The 21,066-nt window shown below is 36.2% G+C and overlaps 1 protein-coding gene across 1 annotated transcript; it reads left to right on the top strand.

The window, feature by feature from the left end:
* Positions 1-6,305: 6,305 nt before the first annotated feature.
* Positions 6,306-19,958, top strand: LOC129242127 (uncharacterized). Its single transcript, XM_054878685.1, has 2 exons — positions 6,306-6,883; positions 19,743-19,958. The coding sequence occupies exons 1-2, from the start codon at positions 6,512-6,514 to the stop codon at positions 19,956-19,958; spliced, it is 588 nt and encodes a 195-aa protein (XP_054734660.1). The 5' UTR covers positions 6,306-6,511.
* Positions 19,959-21,066: the final 1,108 nt, after the last annotated feature.

The following is a 21,066-nucleotide window of genomic DNA, read 5'->3' as shown; positions in this document are numbered from 1 at the left end:
AGCACAATCCATTCACAAATAACACATTTTATTGGAAAACCCTTTACATGTATTACAACAACAAGAAAAATATGGCCATAGTACAACATCCATGCTCTTGCCCAAGCATCTCATGTATCACTTCAACCCTTATAGGTCACTGGAATGTTGGGGATCATACAGCTAAACTTAACCTTCCTTTCAATCCCATCTCCAGAAGCTGTCAGGCGGAAAGGGTGAAAGGAAGTATTTTCCACTATTTATGCGAATGTCCAGGTCTGGCTAGAGCAAGGCTTTGCTCTTTCGGTAAGTTTTACAGCAAGTTAATGGAATCTTAAACATAGATATAAAAATTTTGCTGCTATACTTGGATCTAACGAAATGGGTCTGACTCAAAAAAACCAAAACATCAAACAAAGGCAAGGGCAAAGATATCACACGAGAATAATGGTAAAACGGCGCTAGTCGCTCATTAAGATCATTTCAACAGAAATACTCAACCATTTCAACCACAACACAAACGTATATATATATATATATATAATTGGCGCGTACACCATTTTTGGGTGTTTGGCCGAGCTCCTCCTCCTTTTTGTGGTGTGCGTCTTGATGTTGTTCCATAAATGGAGAGATCTACAGTTTGAAGCCGACTCCGAACCGCAGATATTTTTATGAGGAGCTTTTTCATGGCAGAAATACACTCGGAGGTTCGCCATTGCCTGCCGAGGGGCAACCGCTATTAAGAAAATATTTTTCTTAATTTTGGTGTTTCACCGAGATTCGAACTAACGTTCTCTCTGCGGATTCCGAATGGTAATCACGCACCAACCCATTCGGCTACGGTGGCCGCCCATAATAACATAAACTTACTCAATGATATTAATATGGATCCGCAAGAGGATAGGTAAAACTGTTAAAAAGAAACCTTTGATTACTTTTCGCCAAAAACAAATACCTATAATAGGTACAATAATCTTCTTTAAAAAATATCATTGTAATTTTTCCATTTATTATTTTGAAAACAATATGTATATGTTAACGGTACAATTTTACAAGAACGTGAAAAATAATTGAAATTTCTTCGACTGCGCTTTCACCTTTGAAACAGTAAAGCATTAAAAAATAGCGGCCAGCATTGACACCGATAACCATATCGGCCTTGAAAGCTAACGGAAAATTTCGTTTGCCAATAAATCGTACTTTGGACTAAACAGGCGATTGAGTAGTAAAGCCCCCTCTCGACGAACAAAGCTCAGACTGTATGAATCTTAGCTTAGACGATACCAGCCTTTGGAGCCTAAGAAGGAAAGATACTACGCAAGATTTATGAGCCTATGCGCGTTGACGTTGGAAAAATCATATACGATAAAATATTTAGCTGTATGTGGCTTACAGCGAAATAGGCATAGTTTGAAGGTATTAGATGCGGTGCCGGCTGGTGGTAGCAGAGGAAGAGGAAGACCTTCTCTGTGTTGGAAAGATCAGGTGGAGAATGTTTTTGTTCCACTCGATGTATCCAACTAGTGCCAGTGAGCACTAGAAAGTTGTCACCCAGAAGTATTCACGAATCCTTGTCTTCGCAAAATACTGAGAATTTTCTAACCCTAGACGATTTCAAACACACTGACCTGTGGAGTTGTTGTAACCAGACACCACTGCACCTGGAAGTCCTGAAAACTAAATAGGGTTGGCTCAAGCACGTGCTAAGAAGAAACCAAACCGACATCACTTGCTGCAAAATCGACTGGAACCCACAAGGCAGCCGTCGCACAGTGCGGCCGATTCCCGAAAAGCTGGCCAAAACTCAAAAAATTAAGTAATTGACTCAAAATTTCTTACTCGGGGGTTGTCGGGTTCGCTGATTACGAATTTGATCTTAAAATTTTGAAAATCCACCCCCTTGCACCCCTATTGCCCACTCCCTCCCGTGAAATAGCGTATATTCTAGAACATAATCAAGATGCATGTTAATTTATGTTTTCAGGGTCGCTGATTACGAATTTGATCTTAAAATTTTGAAAATCCACCCCCTTCCACCCCTATTGGCCACCCCCTCACGTGAAATAGCGTATATTCAAAAACATAATCAAGATGCATGTAAATTTATATGTTTTCGGGGTCGCTGATTACGAATTTGATCTTAAAAAAGGTAGCAAGTGGTAGCAGCTGAATCTTGTTTTATTCAGTAACCATTACTTTTTTGAGTAACCTTTAATAGGTTTCAAAGCAGCATATGACGGCGTTGTATTACTATACAGTTTGAAAACTCAAATTTTATAAAAAAAATTGCAAAAAATGTATCTACGTATTGCGGCAGCTAAAAATTTTGTGTCGAGGTATTGATATGTACTAAAGATTTCTCGTATTTTACTAACCTTCCGAAGATGATTCCATTTGGTTTTGTTCAATTTACTCCATTACAAAATCTTTCAAATGTGTACAACTTTCACTATTCATCGACAGTAATACGATGCTCAAACGAAGGCCACGTTGCGACTGAAAATACAGAGGATACTTAGGGTACAGGACGTTGCTATGAACGGTTTTCACTACTCAAGGCATTACTGTAGCCAACCCAAAGACAAAAAAACTCTATCTAGAAACTTTTTTTTCGACTTTTGGCCAGCTTTTTGGGAATCGGCCGCACTGTGCGTCGTAGAGGCAGACCAGCATTGGCCTGGAGGAAAAATCTGGAAGCTGAAGTATTCAGAGCCCAGAGCGAAATCAAGAGGTTGGCGCATGACAGAGGGAAATGCAGGAACCTTTTCGAGGCTCTTTTGCTCCCACGCAGGTGCCATAGGACCATATAAAGGGAGGTTAATTTTCAAGGGCCGGTGTTGAGTTTGATTAAAATACAATTTTTTTAGGAAATTATTTTCACTTCTCTTTGTTATGATAGTACTCGTATGGTTCTATTACGTATGGAATAAAATATTGGCCAAATGACCGCCGCCGCCTCGGCACACCTCCATGCGATGGTCCAAATTTTCGATGACGCTGAGGCATAATTGAGGTTCTATGCCGTTAATGTGCCGAGTTATCTCATCCTTTATCTTTTGAATTGTTGCCGGCTTATCGACATACACCTTTTCTTTTAAATAACCCCAAAGAAAGAAGTCCAACGGTGTCGTTGACGTTTAGGTGGGGTTCACATTCAATATTGGCCCTTGAAATTTAACCACCCTTTGCCATAGTGGACATTAGTGGGCATAAGATTAAAAATATGCTCAATAAATTTTCGGCCCAGGCGGTATACTGGCTAAACTAAGAAATAGTGTTTATCTGCAATTTAAAAAATACCTTCAAAATATACTTAAATGCATTTTCTTGAGAAACTGGCTTCGTGTACGCACTGTTATAGACCCTAAACCACATAAACTGGATATAACTGCGGTCAGAGTGATATTTTCATACTTTCAATTAAACTCCGTAGTATTATATTCTATTCTATTCTATTCTATTCTATTCTATTCTATTCTATTCTATTCTATTCTATTCTATTCTATTCTATTCTATTCTATTCTATTCTATTCTATTCTATTCTATTCTATTCTATTCTATTCTATTCTATTCTATTCTATTCTATTCTATTCTATTCTATTCTATTCTATTCTATTCTATTCTATTCTATTCTATTCTATTCTATTCTATTCTATTCTATTCTATTCTATTCTATTCTATTCTATTCTATTCTATTCTATTCTATTCTATTCTATTCTATTCTATTCTATTCTATTCTATTCTATTCTATTCTATTCTATTCTATTCTATTCTATTCTATTCTATTCTATTCTATTCTATTCTATTCTATTCTATTCTATTCTATTCTATTCTATTCTATTCTATTCTATTCTATTCTATTCTATTCTATTCTATTCTATTCTATTCTATTCTATTCTATTCTATTCTATTCTATTCTATTCTATTCTATTCTATTCTATTCTATTCTATTCTATTCTATTCTATTCTATTCTATTCTATTCTATTCTATTCTATTCTATTCTATTCTATTCTATTCTATTCTATTCTATTCTATTCTATTCTATTCTATTCTATTCTATTCTATTCTATTCTATTCTATTCTATTCTATTCTATTCTATTCTATTCTATTCTATTCTATTCTATTCTATTCTATTCTATTCTATTCTATTCTATTCTATTCTATTCTATTCTATTCTATTCTATTCTATTCTATTCTATTCTATTCTATTCTATTCTATTCTATTCTATTCTATTCTATTCTATTCTATTCTATTCTATTCTATTCTATTCTATTCTATTCTATTCTATTCTATTCTATTCTATTCTATTCTATTCTATTCTATTCTATTCTATTCTATTCTATTCTATTCTATTCTATTCTATTCTATTCTATTCTATTCTATTCTATTCTATTCTATTCTATTCTATTCTATTCTATTCTCCGCTATAGGCTTAAACCTAACTTTTAATTTTTTTACAATTGCTTCCCCTTTAACATTCTCTGCTTATGTCGGTGTAAAGCATGATTCAATTATACAAGGTGAAGTAAAGTTTGACAACTGATTTCGGATGCTACTTAATTCATTGATGCAATTTGGAAGCAAGGAAAAAAGGGCATACGTTTATCCCCTTTCTGAAAATGGGGTAAAAAATTGTAAAAGGTCGTTGTAAGCCATAGAATAATTATGTTATTTTATAAGTGGTACTTAATTATTTATATTTTTAACTTAACTATTCCCATGGATTTGTGTCATATATATATGTATTTTGACCATGCATCGGATTGGAATCTATATGTGCCACTTGTAAACCTACGCTGAAGTAATAAATAAAACAACTTGAGAATAGTGGAAACTCTTCACGAGGAAAAACCACTTTTATTTCGTCACGTCCGCTAATCATACATTTGATTTTTTAACGAGATTACCTGCAAAGTTACAAGTATAAAATCTGTGTTAAAAAAAGATAAATTTATATACCTATACGCAGAAACACAAGTAGACGCCCAAAGCATTGCATACTTTACTTACAATTATCTTATCGAATGCTCATTGTTCTCTTCTTTTGTTTATTGCACCGGTTAAGATGCTTTATTTGAAAGTGCATCCGGCATTTAAAAAAAAATCGTTTAACATCATCGCGTAAACTCACGTTATCACTTAATGTGAACAATTTTTGTAAAAGTGATATCCCACAGTAAAGCTCCCTGCCGTTGAACTGGTTAAACATTTTAATTTTGTCCAAGAACTCGGTGCTTGATTCAACTAATCCGCCCTTAGATAAAGTGTCAACCCAAGTAAATGTAGGCTCATTGCATGAACAATCGGTCAACTTTAATTTGCGTAGTATGTAACCGGCAATATATTCAAGGGCATCTTCGTGTAAGCTATCAAAGTCAGCGTCCTCATTTAATAAATCGTTGGCGGAGAGAGAGTCATCTAAAACTATCTCATCTTCTGTTAGCAAACTTTGCAAAGTTTCTAAAAAAGTATCATTGAGACGGAGCCAGTTAGTTTCGTCGGCCTCAACATTGCCACGATCAACTAATATTGAAGTAAGTCGTGCTGTTAATAGAAAGCGTTAAGTTATTCAGAAACGAGTAATATATGCATTCATTCACCTAATAAATATCTTCGTAATCTATATTTAAATTCCATAGGACTAGGATTGTCATACAACCCGCCTTTGGCACGCATCGCCCCGAAAAAATGCTCCAGTACATCCTGATTTAATCGATAAGTCAGAATGTACTGAAAGCAGTACTTTTCCTGAACATAACGATATAAGTCCCTGAGGGACTTGTTGCTTAGTTGTATGCCTCTTTGAAAAGGCAACATTGAAATTCGTACATAAGGGCGTGTTTCATCGTTCAAGGCGTCCATCTTACTTATAATTTCATCCTGCTGGCCCAAGTCCATTTTGATATAATCTTCCCCGAAAATTGTTAAGAAAAATGTAGTGTTTTGAGTGTTTTCCTTTATTGTACTTTAAATATAAACAAAGTATTCTAAAAATCTCAATTTTATTAATTTACTTAAAATGTTATTTCACGAAAAATCTTAAGCTATTAAAAATAAAGCACTTCAAGAAATCTTCTTTTCCGTTTATTTTCTAATTCTTTGGCATCTTTTTTTTCTTATAATTTACTTAAATGATTACTAAATATATTAAGCCGATAAGGCAAATTTTTTTTTGAAATGTCAAACTGCTAAAAACTTTGTAGACCAGAAATATTAATAGCAACCCTCGTATGTTTCTGTGGTCAAAAGATGCTAAGGCCGGCCACACACATACAGTTTCAACTGATAGTTTAAACTGTACAATTCAACTGTACAGTCTAACATCCACGTGTGTGGATATTTCAGTTTCAGTTCAATTCAACTCTACAGTTGAACTGAGACCAATGAAATTTTCAATTTTTTAAACAGAAAGTTTAAACTGATTATTACGTGTGTGGGGGTTCGCTGTACATTTCTCAGTTCAATTAAGAGGAGGTGTGTTGTATTCTGTGGTATTCCTTTTTAAAAGTATAATTTTCGCGTAGTTAAGATGGCGCGTAATAAACCTAATCAAATAATTAGCGATTTTATTGAAATGTATCGATCGGAACCTTGTCTTTGGCAAGTAAAGAGTCATGATTATCATGACCGTATGAAAAGAGATGATGCATATACCAAATTAGCAAAAAAATTGGACGAAATTGAACCTGGTGCTACGAAGAAATCTGTTATTAATAAAGTGAACAGTTTGAGATCTGCTTTTCGCAAAGAGAAAAAGAAAGTTGAAGCGTCAAAGAAGTCTGGATCATCAGCGGACAGCATTTACAAGCCGGCACTCTGGTATTACGACTTGTTTGATTTCTTGCAAGACCAAGACACTCCGAAGACATCAATTTCAAATCTGGACAGTGAAGGTGAGGAGGTAAGAAAAACACGATATTATTAATTTATCCATAAACATTATTTTTATTTCTCTTGGTAAATATCAAAGAGTGTGGTCTCTTTTTATTTGTTTTTCAAAATATGATTTTTTTGTCATGAGATATGGCCATCTTTCATGAAGTAGTTCATAAAATTTTCTCTGACTACTTTTGCATCGTTACAAATATTTCCTCGATTACGACGATTTAGTGGAATCATCTTTGATTCTAAACTATCGCAACCAATAGAAATGACAGATCCATCATGAGTATTTTCTTGATACATACAGTTTGCAGGGGCGTATGTACTAGACTGATGTTCAATCAAAAAATTATGCAAAGCGCAAGTGGCCATTACTATTTGTTGAACATTCTCTGGTTCTAAATTAATTGAGGTCTGAAAGATACGAAACCGTGAAGCAAGTATCCCGAAAACATTTTCCACAATGTGTCTTGCTCGAGACAACCTATAATTGAAAACCTCTTTCGCCGCTGAATCCAATAGTCCTTGTCTGAATGGCTTCAAAATATCACTTCTGAGAGGAAACGCGTCATCCGCAACGAATACATATGGAACATTTTTGAAATTGTCAGTAACATCGTCGGGTTGTGGAATATGTAAATCCTCGTTCACCAAAACTGAAGAATTGAACTGTATGTGTGTTTGCTTCAACAGTGTACAGTTTCAACTGACGGTTTAAACTGTTCAGTTTAAACTATCAGTTGAAACTGTATGTGTATGGCCGGCTTAAGTGTCAGTGTTATTTTTTGTCACAGAAATCATGCTTACGTGGATAAATGCCTGTTATTTAAAACTGGGTTCTTTTTTTTTTGATGAAACGCAAAGTATTGGTGGCAGCAACGGGCTCTAATCACACCTGTGTATAAAAATTTTAAACAGTTATTAACAAAAAATCAGATTGATAATCTGCAACGAAAGACGTACCTAAATGTGGCAGCTATTTATCAAAAGTCCCAAAATCTCAAATGCAATGTAATTTTCACAATGATTTTCACAGAACTTTCAATAGAATTGAAAGATGCGAAAGTCTAAGCAACATGAAATAGGCAAAACAGTATTTCCTGCTAACTTTTTCAGCAAAAGATTTAATTTCTACGCTTTTGAGTACTTTTTCTTTAGAATTCGCTCTGAAATAAAAAGTAGCTTTTCCAAGAGGACAACACGGATTTTTTAAGTAGCTTCAAGATGGCTAACACAGGGTGAAAATTAGGCTACTTACATCACCTTTAATTATTGCTTCATGGGTGTAAAGTTATACTAATATTTTCCAATTCAGTCTGCGCAATTTTGTGCTTTAGCGTCTTTATTTCTACATCTTACGTAATAAATTTCCAACACTTGTTATTTTGTTAGCTAATAAATATGCACAGAATACTCGTATTTGCATGGAATTTGTTTTATTTTAAAGAAAATCTCACCTAGACGGTTTTTCCTACATAAATTGCATACATTTTAAAAATGAGTCGTGTCTATAACACAGAATGTGTTAAAAAGTCATAAAATTATTTTCAAACTGCAGCAAATCAAAAATTACCCAACAATCAGGTTACTGGTTTTATGTTATAAACTTTTGCAGCCTTTACTATCATTCCGCATCAATAAAATGTGTAAATTTTTTCCAATTACTATAAAAAATTTTGAATATAGAATGAAGGGTTTTTCAGACAAGTGCTGCCTGTATTTATGTGCGCTCCACTGAAGTGACGGAAACTGGCAAACAAAGATGAGTAATTTGTACTTTCTGGTTTCTATCTCTATTCTGTATATCAAAAGTTGTTATTGCGGTGCTCACTACATCTCTGTATCTACTTTGCCTTCAAAAAAGAGCAGCCTATGCTTCCTAGTGACTAATATATGAAGCCTGATTTTAAGTTAAAATATATCTTTAGATTGTCAATGCGTAGTCAGTTGGTTGTGGATATTATTGACACAAGAAAGTTTTAATATAATATGGCACGGCTGCTTACCTTCCTTTGTATTACAAACTTCAGTAAGACGACAAATTTCCAACTATTTCTATTAAAACTTTAACTTGAGCTTAAAAATTGTTCCTAATGAAAATAAGCAGCAATTTCAACTACAGAAACTAAGAAATAAATATAATTTCAGTTGCTATCAACCCAACCAGCAAAAGCTGTAAACCAACTCGCTAGTAACCCAACCGAGCGCAAAATTTTACTCACACGCCGCAAATATGCTGCGTTCATAGTGCACACACACATGAATTTGTAAATAAATCTGCATGAGTGTGCATGCGGTAGCCTAGCAGCAGCCAGCGCTGTGAGCTACTTGTGCGTATCTGCATACAAGCGTTAAGTAATTTTCTGCCTTTTAAGACATCAAAAGGATATTAGCAAAAAGCATTCACATTGGCAAAAGGTAAAGAGTATACAGAGCAAGTGGGTACTTGTGTTTATGCGTACACTCATGTGTGTGTGGGTGAAGGAGAGTATGCAGTGCATGTAGAGCAAGTGACGTAGAAGTGCAAATGCTAGTAAAATGAGTTAAAAGCAACAGTAGCAAAGTACTGCGCCAAATACAAAATTATACTATAATGGCGAATGTATTCATTTAGTTAGAAGTTAAGCGCATGAAAATTGTGAAAATGCTAAGTAGAGTGTTTACGAGCTAATGGGGTGTTCGAGTAATTTGCTAGCAGATAGAAATGTAGCACAAAGTCTAAGTTTCGCTAAGATTGTTGAAGAAATTATATTTATGGAGTTGAAAATGATACTCGTAATAGTCCAGACACCGATAAGAATTCCAGCAGATGAGGACTTCGAAATATGACTACTAGAGTTCGAAATATCGACAACCAAGTAAGTAAAGGCAGTTATTGAATTTGCTGTTTGCTGTTCAGACGGCCTTGAGCTCACAAGAAAAAAAATACAGAAATTACAAAATCCTAATTCGTATTTTTAATATAATCTAGACGATCAAATAGTAGCACATGTGACGATAAATTATAATACTGCACTGGAAAAGCGTTTTTTTTTGCGATATTCGGCACTCATGCTTCGCAAGGATATTGTGCTTAAAGCGATAGCGATTTTCATAGATCACAGACTGGCTGCTTGTTCATTTTATAATCCTCTTAACATATTCCAAATTTAAATATGCATCCTTCAGTTGGATGCCGCTAAAATTGAACGAATCCACAAAGTATTCTTACATTTTGCGTTGTGTAATTTACGCCTCTCGAATCCTATCCCTGCCTATGAAGCACAAGGCCTATTGATCAGCTTAAAATCATTGCAGTACAAGAGACTAATTTTTCTATGCTGGTTTCTCAAAATCTGTTTATGCTCGAAATAATTGATTATCGCAAACAGCGATAACTTTTACAATTATTAATTTTTTTTTTTAATTTTGGTAAAGCCAAGTCGAAACATGAAGTTTTAATACTGTGTTTTTATTTTTGTAAAATAGAGCATATGACTAGGAAAAAAAAAATTATCGAAAATCATCATTTTTTCGGGTCTTTGACTACCCCTAAGCCCTTAAGTTCATTTCGTTTTGTTTTTATATGCTTCTTCCAACGTTGCTTAGAAGCCTGATACCGAGATATTTGGCAGAGTTTACGTATAGTATTTGAGCACTTATTAGCTATATTTGGTGATAGTTTGCTTTTTATTGGTAAAGTTTATATATTAGATTTGATACTGCTTAATTTTATGCGCCCATTTTTCTAATGCGTCTAAAGTAGTTTGAAGTTTAGCTTTAATTTATACAGCTACATATTTAGGCGCCGCTGCAGCGGAAGAGGGCGATGCGTGACTCTCATCAGTAGTGTCCGGGATCGAAACACCAAACTTTTAGAAAAGGGGCGACCACTCCTAATATTTGGTGTTTCATGCTCGGAGATTCGAACACCTGCGCACTAACCTATTCAGCTATTTTAGATATACGAGGAAATGCTACTTTCGTTTCTTTTCAGACCTAACTTTCCATACTACAGTCTGATTTCCACCCGAAAATCATGCCTTGTTTTCAAAGGCTGCCATTTTTTTCTTTTGCAAAAAAAAATTTCACATTACAGCACCTGCCAAAATGACAAGCCTACAGAATAATAACTAGTTTAACTTTTTCATTTTAGATGCCCTAAAGAGCCAAAATCCTGTTGACAAGCCACCAATCTTTTTTTAAGACGCTTACCACACTTTTATAAAAAATATGTCAAAAAACAAAAAAAAAATTGTTTTTGTATACTATTTGATGCCAATAATAACATACTTTAAAATCAAATCGATTGCATTTCGTTTTCTTAAAACAAAATTACTAAAAAATATCTATATAAAATATCTATAGATATATAAAAAATGAGTATTTGACCAGACTACTACCTTAAGATTGGAATAAAAGTATGACACCGCATGACATTAAAAAAATGTACGGTAGATGTTTTTAAGTGCAGTTTTTTTCATGATAACTTCGTAGGTTAACCCTTCCCTGCCAAAGGACAATCGCTTCTACAAAAAAAATATTTATTTTTATAATTTTTACTTTTCATATTGAACCGCATGGCAACCACACGCAAATCCACTCGGCTGTGGCAGCCTAAAACTATTATTTATAACTACTCTCTGCATCACCCTGTACCGCTTTATAGCGCATATCTCCATATTATGTGTGAAAGTTTAATGAAAATAAATGACTTTAATTACAAAATCCGCTACAAACCTACTCACCTCTGGTCGCTTTCTTGCCACATCAGCTACTTTATCATTATCCTTTGCTAAAGCGACTGACTTTTGTTGCCCCTAACGGAGTCGTGTTTGTGCCCATATACCTATATAAATATATTTATGTACATACATACATACATACGTACATCTTTTACTGTTTATTTTGTGTGCGTGCAAATGCAAAATTTTATGTGCATATTTTCTTGCATCTGCACGCCTTTGGTAATTGTGGCTTTTCTTGCGGCAGCGTTAGTTGCTTAATGGTCAAAGTTGAAGCATGCCAAGCGAGAGAGAGAGAGAGAGAGACGCATATTTGCATTACACTTGCTTCGCTTAATACTTGTACATATTTATATTTGTATTTGTTCGCATTCACACATACCAAAGATCGGCTTCTGCTTGCTCAACCCTTCACCGAAACACAAAAATATTGTTTATTTTATGCAAATTGTATGTTGTGTTTGTTGTTGTACTGCAGCTTCTTATTTTTGTTGTTGAGAAAATTACTTTTGCTATTGGCTATATTTATATTTGTGTATGAGTCAATAAATTTAAATTTCTGTCTGTGCATCTTTTATGCGTTAAACTATCGTTAGCAGGCAGCGGAAGCTATTTTAGCAAGCCAACAGCCATACGACAACAACAAACAAGCCTAATGGCAAACCACTAACCAGCCATTCTGTATGTACATACATATGTACATACGCCAGTCATTTCATCCAACAATACACACAAACAGCCGCACCAGGAACAGCATCAAAGTGATAGCAGCTACTCTCGTGTACTCATACATACACACGCACGCATTACACTCAGTTAATGAATAATTAATTTTTATTATGCAGTAGTTGTAGATTAAATATGTACATTTGTGAGTGACTAACTATTTTAGAAAAGACTTCGTCTTCGTGGCTGCATATTGCCTGAAGTCGTTGTAAACACATACATTTATATTCTTGTAAGTATGTATGTGTATATCTATGAGTTCTTACATCTGTATGTACGTTTATATATAGGAGATCGGAAGCCTCGGAAGTTTGTTAGTGGTTTTCACAAATATGCAAGTTGCAGATTAATTTCATCTTAAAATGGCAGTTACGTCGTGAAGTGAATAGTTTGCGTAAATTGAATTAAAAATTGTTGCTACATGCACGTATGTACGTACATACGTACATATACACATTTCAGTATATTGAAATTCAGAACAACCGAGTAGTTCGTAGTTGAGTGAATGCATGATTGCTTGGATAAATTTACAAAATGTTGACCTTAGACTTTCGGAGTGGACGTTAATAGTACATCATTTATTTTTCTAATTAATTTGCGAAAGGCATACAGACAAATGGGATTTTTCATTAAGTGGTGTAGAATTTTCAAAACTTCATTTTTTTTTTGATATTTCGAAAGTATAGGCTTTTATGAATATACTGTAAAATTTTTGAAAAAGACAGACTCGTCACGCGGCAGCATCGATGGTCGCATTATCCACTCTCAAAACTTTAAACTCAATTATCTCAAAACTACTTTTTTTGGCCTGGGGCTGTCAAAAAAAAAAAAATATTCAACCGAATTGTCATCAATGGCTATCGCCCGTACTAGAATTATATTATTATTTCAATTACTTCATATCTTTTTGATTAAAAAACTGAGAAAAAAAACCGATTTTTAGAGTGTCAAATTCAAAACCGCGGCATTTTGCCACATTTTTTTATTTTTGCTTTTATTGTAGTAGCGGGGCATAGACACACATCCCCATCCTCCACTTCCACCCCCTACTGCTGCTGCTATGCCACTTTTCACCCGGTTCATCTGGTTCACCAGCTTGTCCACCATTTTCCACCCTCTACTGCTGCTGCTATGTCCACTTTTCATCCGGTTCACATGTCCATTAAAATTTTTTTGGTTTTTTGTGTTTAAGAAAATTAGAAGAGCCATTTTTAAAATTATTAAAATTAAAAAAAAAAAATTTTTTTTCAATTTTGTATGTAAAAGAAGTTAAATAGAAAGCTTAATGAATTTAAATATCGTTTTTGATTTTTTTATTGTGAAAAAAAAATTCCTGAAAATACTGTAAATATTCGAACTCTAGACCTAAAATTTTTTTTTCAATTTTGTATGTAAAAGAAGTTAAATAGAAAGCTTAATGAATTCAGATATCGTTTTTGATTTTTTTATTGTGAAAAAAAAATACCTGAAAATACTCTAAATATTCGAACTCTAGACCTTCGGGACGCCTTAAGATCGTGGATCGCCTTTAAAATTAAATATAGCAGAGAGTTTAAGTGATTGTTCACAATTTTTGGATTTATTTCCATATCTGGTTGATGACATAAGGTGTGGGAGAAAGTGAGAGACACACAGAAAAGTGGCCACCTCACCTTGGTAAATTTGGGCAAAACTTTGTTTATATTTTTTCAAATTATTTTTTTTCATATAAATATCTTTCATTTCATACCATAAAAAATGGTATGTTTCCAGCTTTCTGCAAAGTGTTAAAACAATCAGCGAAATACCTGCAAAATTTCACACTTTTCACTCGGAACTTTAAGAATTTTCTTATACGAGCGTCGTTTAAAACTTCCCTGAAAATCCAAACAAATGACACTACTGACGCATATCGAGTTTATGTAACTAAGCATATCTTGTAAGAATACAAACCAAGTTTCAGCCAGATCACTCTATTTCTCTGTGTTTGGCATTCGTTTGAATCGAGGGAGTCGTGTGGTTTTCTTTTTCCATCATAACAACGCTACAGCTAGCGCCTCAGCATTTTTGACAGTAAAATTATTGGAAATAGGGTTACAACTCGTTTCTCTCGATTTTGCGGAGCCAAGATGGTCGCTTTGAAGACCGGGCAGGCGCACAGAAAGTGGTCCGCCGTCTCATCCTCCTCTACATATGATGGGCAGAGTGCCCTGTCCGAGATGCCTACTTTTTCAATGTGCTTCGCCCATAGAAAGTGGCCTATCATCAGTCCAGGACGATCTGCGACAGTTGTACGGACATTACAGGTAACATCAATTTTGTGCACCTGCAGCCTGTCTCAGCCTGCCAAGCTCGCTCGTGGGTTGAAGTAACCCGCTCGCTAACCGTAGCTTTGATGGCTGCAGAAGGGAGGGGCAGAAGGGGCTCTGAAGCCAACTTCTTTGACCCGGAGCCTATCCTAGCTACAGAGTCAGAGAACTGATTACCCGCGATACCAACGAGTCCCGAGAGACATGTTAGCATCAGGTTAGTATGCCTGCCGACATAGTTCAACCTGGACTTACAGTACTCAACTACCCTTAAAGTGGTTTGAGGTATATCTAGGCCCATGAGCGCAGCTCTGCTGTCGTTGCAGATACATACAGATCTGCCTCTGCATCTTTGACTACTTTCCTTTTATTTCTTTATTTTCGTAGTACGTAGTTTTATAGCGCTTAAATTTTGGCACTCGAAAGTGCAAGTTTCAGGTGGCTCAAAATTCTCTTTGATTTTTAATAAATTTTTCTCCTAGACGTTGTGGTGCTTTTACTCCACCTGCATAACATCATTTTTAAAGCCAATAAAAAGTTAATGTAACCAGCATTAGAAGTTGGGGACAGAGGACTTCTTTACTAGCAACAGAAGGCTTGTCCAAAGATGGCTTGGTTTAAAAAGCTTCATAAGAAAGCTACAGCTTGTTGAACTAGTAGTTGAACCGCACGCGCTGTGGCAACAGCTTCAATAGTGCACTGAAAATTTTCACTCAATATTTTTTTACTGCTGAGAAATTCACTAAATTGGCATGAGTATTGACCAAAAAAAAGCAGCAAAGTTCTCCAAATAAAATGCGCTCAGCGCAGTACTTTTTAATCAAGTGATTTCTCACCGGTCTTATTTACGCAAACAAGAAATGTTTAAAATATCTGCTGCATTTTTTTTTAATCTCTCTCACTCTAATCCCATAAACACATGTTCGCATACATACGTGTATAGGTAATAAGTATGTTTGTATGTGTGAGTAGCTACATTCATATGAAAGCCACTTGTAGGGATCCGCTCTATTGCAGTCACTTATGTTGATCACCAAGTTGCGCTAGCTAAGCACTTCCTTGAAGATACCCATGCCGACAGTGCGTCACATGCACAGATATACACACACACATAGTCACGCTCAGCACAGCTCAACTGCTAATGACGCCAAGGGGCATGCCGCATGCACACGTACGCACGCTTAAAGAGGGAGCAATTGCAGGCGTGTAGTTGAAAGGCGAATAAAGCGAATTGATGCTTAATACAGCAGACATCAGGCAGACTGAAAAAAACTGTGAAGGCATACACATTTACACGCATATAGAAATATACGAGTATACACACACATGCACTTCTGCACCTTATTCAAAATTGTGGCAAGAACGTCTAACTTAGCAAAAGCAAGCGACAGCAGCAGTGCAGCACCAAATCAGCAGTCAAGCAGACGCACATCAAATAAATAGCGGTAAATGCAGCAGCAACAACAATAATAACGAAAAGGCCATAAGAGCAGCAAAACAATAATAAAAACATAAGGAACAATGGTGGCATATAAAAAATTCGAAAACTTTGCAGACGACAACGACGACCATTGCGCAGCAAAGTTGACAGAAAAGACGCTGATGACTAACTAAGCACAAACAAACTGGCAGGAAAGCATCAGGCAGACAAACAGACAGGCAGAGCGACACTCAGGGAGGCAGGTGAGTGAATTAAAAAATATGCTGTTGCTGTTGTTGTTGGTGACTTTTGCTGCTGTGGCTGCTGATATGGGTGTCGCTTCCGCTGTTGTGACAGGTAACGTCGTCACGCTGCAGCAGGCTGTGCGGGGAATTGCTCGGAAGTAGTTGCATACTTGCGTTCAAATGTTGGTGTACTTATGTGTTTGCTGGCGCAGTTTGTCTGCTGCTTGTCTGCGGCAACTTTTTTGCGCATTCAGCGAATTTTGTTGCACCTTTGCCACAAATTCTGTGCTGCAACGAAGTTTGATCCTTAGCGGAGTCATGGTAATTTTTTCAAAGGCTATCCCTGATATTTTTTCTTTCTTCATCTGCTGATGAGTTTTAATATCTAATGCTTAAATATTTGATGTTTTTATTACTTGATCCACAACATTTGTTTGAAATGCACAGTGGTGGGCGCATCTTAAGTGGGCATAAGGGGTATGAATCTAAAAATTATTATAGTAGGCAGAGTATTCGATGCCTTCACAAACAATTGACTTTTTTAGTAAACCAAAAATACTTGACTTTCAACTAAAGCATGGCGAACGATTTTTGAATCTGTTTAAGCGCGCCGCGCTGTGTTAAAAATGTTTTCTTCGCCTAGCGCATAGATCTGCAATAATCAACAGGCTTATGAAATAATTTATTAAAATATTCTTGGCTTGAAAACTGGATATCAAACATTGTTTTACCCAGGCAATCCAATCAGATCGCAATCAGTATTGGAATCCGTAAGAGGATGTAGGTATGGTTTGAAATACTCTTACAAAACCAGCGCAACAAATACCAGCGTTGGCCTTAGAGAGCAACCCTCAGGGTTACAAGCGCAGAGGACGTCCTAAAAGATTTTGGGGACACAGCCTTCAGGAGGAATTATCCAACAATAATCTCACCTGAACGCAAGCTAAACAAATAGCCAACTATGAAGAAAGTGGCAATCATTGACCACATAATCGGTGCTTCAGCAAACCTTAAAAATTCTTTCTAATACGAGGGGTGCCTTTTATATGTCGGGATTTGGCGACCCTGGTGTTGCAATCTGGCAACTGACAGCTGTATCGCAAAGTTTGACATTTTTTGGTTTTTACGTACTCAGAACGTTTTGAAATACCAGCGCTATTTGTGTTGTTTATAGTAACTTAAAAGATTCATCTCGGTCCAAAAATGGAATTAAATCGTGAACATTTTCGTGCGATTATTTTTTACAACTTTCGACGTGGATTAACTCAGCAACATTGCATTGATGAACTTAATTAATTTTTTGGCGATGAAGCTCTATCAAGGACCAGTGTTTATCGATGGTATGGTGAATTCAATCGTGGTCGTAGTTCACTCCAAGACGAATTTCGTGAAGGTCGTCCAAAATCAGTTGTTGTTCCGAAAACCATTGATGCTGTGCGCGAACTGATATTGCAAGATCGTCATGTGACCTATCGTGAGATTGAGACAATCTTAGGCATTAGTGGGACCAGCATACATTCAATATTGTATAAACATTTGACTGTAAAAAAATTTGTTCGCGTTGGATCCCACACAATTTGTCAATCGCTCAAAAAAGGCTCGTGTCGATTGGTCGAAGGAAATGCTCAAAAAATGCGATCGCGGGACTTCGAAACACGTCTATGACATCGTGACAGGTGATGAATCATGGATTTACGCGTATGAGCCCGAAAGTAAATAGCAGTCGACTGTCTGGGTGTTTCAAGATGAGCCAAATCCAACAAAAGTTGTTCGCGCACGAAGCACTTCCAAGCAAATGGTCGCCTGTTTTTTCGGAAAAACTGGACATGTCGCAACCGTACCACTAGAACAACGCAGAACAGTAAATTCTGAGTGGTACACAACCATTTGTTTGACAGTTGTCTTCCAAGAAATCAGGAAAATCAATCGCCAAAGACGGATCACTCTTCACCAGGACAATGCGAGCTCTCAAACATCGGGTCAAACAACTGCATTTTTGAGCACCCAAAACATCGAATTAATGGGTCATCCGCCGTATAGTCCTAACTTGGCACCGAATGACTTCTTTTTATTCCCGTACGTAAAAAACAAACTGAGAGTTCAACATTTTTCGACACCTGAAGAAGCGGTTGCGGCATTCAGAATGCATGTTTTGGAGGTACCTCATTCAGAGTGGCAAAAATGCTTCGACAATTGGTTCAAACGCATGCAAAAGTGTATAGATCTTCATGCAGAATATTTTGAAAAATAATAAAGTGATTTTCGATGATTAAAATTTGTTTTTGTTCTCTAATCCCGAAATATAAAAGGCACCCCTCGTAGTGATCACCCCTGGGCAGGCAATAGCAAGCCACGGAGAGTATTTCTACCATGAAAAAGCAGCCTTATAAAAAATATCTGTCGTTCGGAGTTGGCTTAAGAAACTGTAGGACCCTCCATTTGTGGAACAGCAAAAATAGGCACTGCACAAATAGAGGGAGAAGTTCGGCCAAACACCCGAAAAGGGTGTGAACGCAAATTATATAGTATATAAAGGGTTTTTTAATATGAGGTGTTATTTTTATTGAAGAAAAATGCTATTTTTTAATATAAATAATCGGATGTGTATTTCATTACAAAGAGGAAGGTATGCCGTTATGAGTGAAAAATAACATCAGGTAAATGACCCCACGACCACGCTTGCAGGACAATACCCTTTTCAAGAAATTTTCCATAACCGCATTGCAAAGTGGCTGTCCTATGTCCTCGATAGCCTCACGAATTCCATCCTTGAGGTCTTGAACCGACCCTGGACTGTTGGCGTAGACCTTCTCTTTCACGTGGCCTCAAAGAAAAAAGGCACAAGGTGTTAAATCACAAGATCTCGGTCGCCAATTGTGATCACCTTTTCGAGAGATAACACTGGCCGGAAACTTTTTCCGTAAAAGATCAATGGTTTCGTTGCTTGTGTGGCACGTAACGCCATCTTGTTGAAAATAAACGTTATCCACATCAATACCATCCAATTTCGGCCATAAAAAATTGCTAATGATCTCTCGATAGCCTTTTATATATTTAAATAGCACCTCTTATTGGAAAACACTTTATTATTTTGATCGCCACTATATGTCCCCATAGAAAAGCGCATGAGCTTCAGAAAGAAGTGGTAGCAGTCATTTGGAGTAGGTAAGTACAAACTATTTGCCGGGTCCTCTTTTTACGCTTTGCTTATTTTCCTCATCATTTTGGTCAACTTTTTGCAATCATTTTATTTATGTCATTTTTTTCATTTAATTTGTTGCAATGCCAGATCATTGTCAGACTGTCTGCTTGCACTAACTGGGGGTCATGGCAGCATTCAAAATACATCAGTATGCGACAAACTGTGACTGAAATGCACAAATTGCGGGCATAAAATAAAAAATCAGAGCTGAGAGCAGGCGTACAAGTGAACTCCATCGTATTTTTTATGCCTCTATTCAACATCTTCTTTTAGCACTTTTCGCCATCTAACCAACACCAAAGTGTTGTGCTCCACTTGACCACTGCCACAATATTTTTATGGCCATTGACATTTGCCAGCATGGCTGCTGCTGTGTCGCCCGTTGTCACCGCCAATCACCCAATCGAGTCACCTAGTCGTTCATCCAGCCGCTCGATCGTATTTTGGCTAGACGCGTTTCGCATTGTTAATTTATTAACATTGCATTGAATGGATTGCTGATGGTACACAAATAGCAACAACAAAAAGCCAGTCACAATGCATTGAATGCATTATCATTGGTATTGATTTCATTTATTATTGTTTGCTTGTTGTTGTGTTTATTTTATTTCTGCTTCAATTTTTCAATTTACTTCGATAACAAACAATAAATGAAGAAAGGGGGCAAAAAAATGAAGCACAAAGCCACTCTCTCAAAGTGGTCATACTTTCATACTCTCATACTCTCAAAGTGGTCCCAGTCACACATAGGGAGAAATCAATTCATTAGCATTGCTTGCATTGTAAATTTATGCAAGTAAATATATGCATACACATGTTTTTGCTCATGCACGCATGCACGCAATTGTAAATGTCAATATGCATGTTAAGTTAAGCTTTGTTGCCAGGCAATAAACAAATATACAAACCGCTAGGTAAGCAATCAAACTCAGTATTCAAAAAATGAAAAGAGAGAGCCCAGCAAAAATGAAAATTGTGGCAGTGCAATTGGGAATATATTGAAATATTGAAATTGAATATTGAAAAAGACTGGCACTCAATTGTTGAAATAAAAGAATATAAACTAATAAAATGTTAATAAATATTTACTACACTTCATCTTATATCTCCACAGTACATATACTTCCTATTGTGTTTTATACTCTGCAAATTTTGTCTTTGATGAATCAGTGAGATTATATTTATACCCCTTTTACGAGTTGAGGTAAGGCCCTAGAAAGAATATTTCAGATTTATCTGAGGTTATGCGATATTATCGTTCTTTGTATAAAACGTGGTTTGAAATCTAGGAAGGTATACTGCGAACTGCTTCACGTGGTCTGCCTATAGATACATTATCTGGCCTTTGCTTCATTAGAAACGAGCAGTAACAGAAATGCTATTAACAGAAATTTCAACCTAACTTCACATCCAAGTTTATGCGTCCCAGGTATGTATGGGCGAATATCCAGGTAACACTTGGATGTAAAGGGTCCGGCCTCGAATTGCAACCACCTTCATACCGCTCGTGATTTTCTCAATGACAGTCCGACGTACTATATTGCTTACAAGCGCGCGGAAGCGTTTTGCCGAAAGTAAACGCGAAAAACGAAAATCA

This window comes from Anastrepha obliqua, chromosome 3 (assembly GCF_027943255.1).
Source record: "Anastrepha obliqua isolate idAnaObli1 chromosome 3, idAnaObli1_1.0, whole genome shotgun sequence".
Taxonomy (NCBI): Eukaryota; Metazoa; Arthropoda; class Insecta; order Diptera; family Tephritidae; genus Anastrepha; species Anastrepha obliqua.
This window is presented reverse-complemented; position numbering and strand designations above follow the sequence as displayed.